General features: G+C 52.7%; 1 protein-coding gene across 1 annotated transcript; it reads left to right on the top strand.

The window, feature by feature from the left end:
* The first annotated feature begins 3,960 nt into the window (after positions 1–3,960).
* LOC112937614 (uncharacterized) lies at positions 3,961–5,170 on the top strand. The gene is made up of 2 exons (XM_026022424.2): positions 3,961–4,816; positions 4,903–5,170. The coding sequence occupies exons 1-2, from the start codon at positions 3,995–3,997 to the stop codon at positions 5,002–5,004; spliced, it is 924 nt and encodes a 307-aa protein (XP_025878209.1). The 5' UTR covers positions 3,961–3,994; the 3' UTR covers positions 5,005–5,170.
* Positions 5,171–5,612: the final 442 nt, after the last annotated feature.

A 5,612-nucleotide genomic window follows, 5' to 3' on the forward strand; every position in this document is an offset into this window, starting at 1 on the left:
CGGCCCGTTAAGCTCGGCCGAGCCGCCCCTTTTCTCTCGGGCCGCGCCCTAGCCGCCCGAGGGAAGTCTAATTTCCATCCCTCTTTTCTTTTCTTTTCTTTTCTTTTCCAATAAGGATTTAATTAAATCCTTTTCCTTTAGACGAAAAATCCAAGAATCTTAGAAATTCAATATCCTCCCAACCGTAGATCCGTTTGACTCCGTTCAACTTCCAAAATTCCTCAAATCTCGAGATCTATCTAATAGCACGCTTAGAGGTCATTAATAGGGCTTTATTTTCGCCGTTTGTTGAGTTGTCCCGTTTCGCGTGTAGTTTCGGAGCCCTAAGACCCGCAGTGCGAGGATTTCGAGGATCAAGCTTCAGCTCTCGAGCAAGGCAAGCCACCTTTGAACATCTTGAGCCTATATTTGAAATTTAATTATATTGCTTGCAAAATATTATGCATTGATAGGATCGCACTTGATCTGCTTGTCCCGTCTGCAAGGCAGATTGGCAGACCTACCTAATTTTGTTGCATTTGATCCTCCCTTTGTTAATTGCGATACCATGTCCCCTTGTAACCATCTAGTTGCGTCTCGATATTCGTGCACCCTGCGCGAGTATCAACGGATGCCTTCAAACTTAAAATCTGAGTAACAACTTGGGTAAAACTTGGGTTTTGCAAAAGACTTGGAAAACCCGACACCTGGGTCGGTGCTTGCGAACTAAATGAATTTCCAAAACCGCGGACCGGGGAACGTACCGGGTGTACGGTTTCCCGCTCTTGCACTTAAGGACTGTTTCCTTGGAATTTCATCCAAACATAAGACAAGTACGACCACATGGGTGGAATGGGAGACATGTGGATTCACCGGGGTGGTGTCTGGGAGGACCCCTGGGCTTCCTGGCACAGTATGGTCTGGGACCTAACCTGTTGTTGGTCTGGGACCCCTCTCGTCGGCATATGGTAAACCTGTGTCGGCTTTGGAAATATCTTGTCATGAAAGCTTGGAGGTCTCCCGACGTGGCTGATCCCCACGGGCTGGGTGATCCGGGTTAGTAATGTCGTGTGGGTAAAGTGTACCCCCTCTGCAGAGGTTAACAAACTGTTCGAACAGCCGTGCCCACGGTCATGGGCGGATGTGAGGTGATTCCTAGCGTAGTTTTGTTTGACTACTGCTTGTGAAATTGCTGTTGTGAAAAGGGGTTCGACGTTTGAAAATCTGTAGCTGATGGGATCAGCTAGGCCCGGGTGGCCGTTTGAAAAGTTGTTGGCCCGGGTGACCGTTGAAAAGCTGTTGGCCGGGTGCCAACCTTGTTTTCATTTCTAAAGACTGATACATGGCACATACTCCGACCGGACGAGACGCACTGTCTCATCCGTGTCGTTTGAGAAGCACTCACTTAGTTGTTTCAGAAAAGAGTTCAAATAAAATCAATTGCAAAAACACCAGTCTCTCCTTGAAGCCTGCATTAAACACTTATTTCCCCTGGCTTGCTGAGTACTCCCGTACTCACCCTTGCCCTATATAAATAATTCCCCCCTAGTTGCTGAAGAAGATGAAGCGGATCCTGCTGATGAGGAGTTCTTCCAGGAGCAAGCCGGCTACGATGAGTTTTAGGGTTTCGGCCTAGTTCCCAAGTCGTGCCTGTATTGTTTGGTCCAAGTCCTGCTTCCGTTTTCCTTTTGTAATGCAGTTGTGAGCTCGGGGTCTGTCCGCAGCCCAACATAACTGTACTACTACTCTATAATAAAGAGACCTCTGTTGCTGTGATATTCTGTCTTCCTGTGATACCAGCACTGTTTTCTGGGACTGGTATCGATTAACAGGTTAATTTGGAGCGTCACGGGCTAGTTCCAGTCGGGACTAGTTCGGGGCGTGACAGGGCGCCGGCGTGGCTGTACATCACGTCGTCGCCACCGCCTCAGCTCGCCGCCGCCGCTGCCCTCCACCACAACGAGCGGGCGCCGGCGGGGCTGTGCTTGACGCCGCCGCCGCCCCCTCAGCTCGCCGTCGCCGCCGCCCCCTTAGCTAGCCGCCGCCGCACACACAAGTGAGAGAGAGGTACGCACGAGTGAGAGAGAGAGAGTCAGAATAGGGTTTGGCTTTGGAGGGTATTTTTGCCATTAGGAACTCTGGAAACATTTTCTTTTTTAAAAAAAAATTGAACCCTAACGGAGTCAGCGAAAGAGGGTCAGACGGAACCTTCGTACTCGAAAAGGAGGGTCAAATAAGCAAAGTTCAAAAGGTAGGGTCAAATCGGCAAAACAGGGTCAAATAAGCAATTGCCAAAAAAAAAAAGGAAAAAGTCCCCTTAGACTCCCTTAATAGTTCATTGAATCTAATTTGTGACCCTTAACTAGAAAACCGGGTAGGATGACTCCCTGAATTATTAAAACCAGTACAATTTGACTCCTCCAGCGGTTTTAGAGTGTGGTTTGGCTTATGTGGCGCTGACGTGGCGGTGCTAACCCGGTTTTCATTCCACGTGGCGCTTATGTGGCATTAAAATTAAAAAATTATTTGTGGGACCCATCTGTCATTCATACACAAGAATATATTATGGGACCCACCGACATGTGGGACCCACGTATCATCCTTTCTCCTCCCCTTCTTCCTCCTCCCTCTCTCTCCCTCCTCTCTCTTTTCTCTCCCCCTTTTCTCTGATCTGATCTCCTTCCCTTATTCGGTCTCCGCCGGATCTCCTCCGCCCTCTGCGCCGAGGTCCACGGCCGGCGTCGTCGGGCCCCCTCCGCCGCGTTGCTCCCACGGCGTCCTCGGCTCCGAGCGCATCGCCTCGTCTCAACGCCGCCATCGACCCCTCCGCTCCCTGCTCCGCCATGGCCTGACCAGGCGACCAGCTCCCGTGACGTCCATGGCCGGATGACGACGTGCTGCGCTGCTGCCATATATACGATCGAGGAAGGTTGGAGAGGGGAATAACAACGCGTTTGTCAGATTGCTGTACGCGTAATATCGGCCGTGTGCCCGTGTCTATGTCGTCGAGCTGCAAATGGCGTGGAATCTCCCCGGTGATACAATGTTGCTTTCTAGTTTGACTCGATCCGGCCATCTTGTGAAAAGATGGTGCTGATTGATCTGAGAGAAAGACGCCATTCGCCGGAGACCAGGGGGATGAGCGCCCGTCGCCGACCGGCGCCCGCCCTGGAGGGCCTCGCCGCCAGAGCCGGGTGTTTGCGCCCGTTGCCGACCGGCCGCCGGCCATCCTCCGCGAGCCAGGACGGTTCGGGCTCCGCCCCGCTTCCACCACCACCAGAGATCCACGCCGCGTCGCCGCCGACTCCATCTGCGCCGCCCGGCCTGCTCTCATGGATGCCGCCGCCCGTCGGTCACCACGCACGCCGGTCTCGCCGAGTTGCTGTCGAGGGAGGCCGAAGAGGCGCCCCCGGGAGCCTGCTCTCATGGATGCCGCCGCCCGTCGGTCACCACGCTCGCCGATCTCGCCGAGTTGCTGTCGAGTGAGGCCGAAGAGGCGCCCCCGGGAGATCAGATCAGAGAAGGGGGAGAGAAAAGAGAGAGAAGGGAGACAGAGGGAGGAGGAAGAAGGGAAGGAGAAAGGATGACATGTGGGCCCCACATGTCGGTGGGTCCCATAATATTCTTGTGTGTGACAAATGGGTCCCACAAACAATTTTTTAATTCTAATGACACGAAAGCGCCACGTAGAATGAAAATCGGGTTAGCACCGCCACGTCAGCAAAACCGTCCTGTAAAACCGTTGGAGGAGTCAAATTGCACTAGTTTCAATAATTCGGGGAGTCATCCTATCCGGTGTTTCAGTTAATGGTCACCAATTAGATTTGGTAAACAATTAAGGGAGTCTAAGTGGACTTTTTCCAAAAAAAAAAAAAAGAAGGGAACTCCGGGTCGTGTTCAGGCCCAACCCCGTGCGCTTCTTGGGCCCGGAAGGGGAGCAGCCTACAAAACTCGCGCGAGAGGAGATTCATCTGCTAGCACAAGATTCATCTGCTAGCACACGCACACGTTTGAGATGATGGGAGCACCGATGCCGCGCGGCGGCGGCGGCGGCGGAGAGGCTCGTGTCACCCCCGCCGTCGCCGGCGAGCAGCGGCGCGCGGCGTTGGAGATGAGGAAGGAGAGGCTGGTGAGGAAGGCGAGCTCGCTCGCGACGCGGTGCGACGTCCCCGTCGCCGTGATCTGCCCGGGCGTCGGCGCCGGGGGCGAGCCGACGTGGTGGCCGTCGAAGGAGGAGGTCTGGGCGATCGCCACTCGGTACAAATCGCTGCCGGAGAAGGATCGGCGGAAGCACTCCGTGGACAACGCCTCCTACTGCGAGAACCAAGCCGCCGCAAAGCAAGGACCCGGCGGCGGCGGCGGCGAGTTGGCCATGGCGGCGGCGCAGGTGGACGGCATCGCCGCCATGCCCGACGTGGAGCTACTGGAGCTTCTCCGATCCATCGACGTCTCCCTGGCCGCCGCGAGCGACACGATCCAGAAGGCCGCCGACGAGGCTGAACAAAGTGTCTCGCTCGAGCGCGCGCACGCGCACGCTCACGCGGGCGCGCTCATGGTGGACTCCCAGGAGGATGCCGCGCCGCCGCCGGCGGCGAGCGGGAACGGCGTCGCGTACGACGGCGAGCACATCAACTTGGGCGGGTACATGATCGAGCACAACCGATTCGAAGCAATCTGGCGCGAACACGCGATCCCTCCTCCACAAAGCCTCCTGCCGGACGACGACGGCGGCGAACCGCTGCGGCTGTGGTCGTTCGACGACGGCGAAACGGTAGTCTTGCCGGACGACGACGGCGGCGAACCGCTGCGGCTGTGGTCGTTCGACGACGGCGAAACGGTAGTCATTTGAACCGTGAGTGTTTTTTTGACTAAAGATTTTGTTTTTGAGAATGTTTTGTGTATATAGTAGTTTGATTTATGCAGAGATGGAAAAAGCCGCTGCGAGGAGGGGACGATCAGAGCTCGCTGGACTTCTGTGTTGATGAAATCCTGGATAAACTGATGGATTTTCGATCGATACTTTGATTAGATAGCAAACCTGGAGAGACTGATTAGATAGCAATCCTGGAGAGACTGGAGGGTTATACTTTGATTAGATAGCAGTGTAAGGATTATCTTTTTTGTGAAATTGATGTTCATGAATTGGATTATCTTATTTGTGAAATTGATGTTCAACGAACTAGAACGAGAACCAGCAATCCCAGTACTCTTTTTTTTTTTACCGAGTTTCCTCTTTTTTATCGAGTTTTCACGGAAAATTATCTTAGATTGAAAACGAGATAATAATTAGGAGAAGATATCGTCAAACAACAAGCGATGACTTATGGATGATAATTGGCGCTCATGGATAATAATTGGGAGAAGGATATCGTCAAACAACGTTTGACAAGCGATGACTCATGGGAACTTCTTTTCTCTTTGTGCAACGGAAACCTGATAGATCTTCTTTTCTCTTTGTAGCAACGGAAACCTGCTTATCGAAACCAATTATTTGAATGAGCACGTATTTGGACATGACGCATAAGCATAACTTTGTAAGTGACGCATAAACATGACTTTGTAAATCTATTATGGTTGAGATCCATTTTACATGCTTATTGATTCAGGCTCTATTTGTTTTAACTTAATTGTAA

The sequence above is a fragment of the Oryza sativa genome, chromosome 1 (genome assembly GCF_034140825.1).
Source record: "Oryza sativa Japonica Group chromosome 1, ASM3414082v1".
Classification (NCBI taxonomy): Eukaryota; Viridiplantae; Streptophyta; class Magnoliopsida; order Poales; family Poaceae; genus Oryza; species Oryza sativa.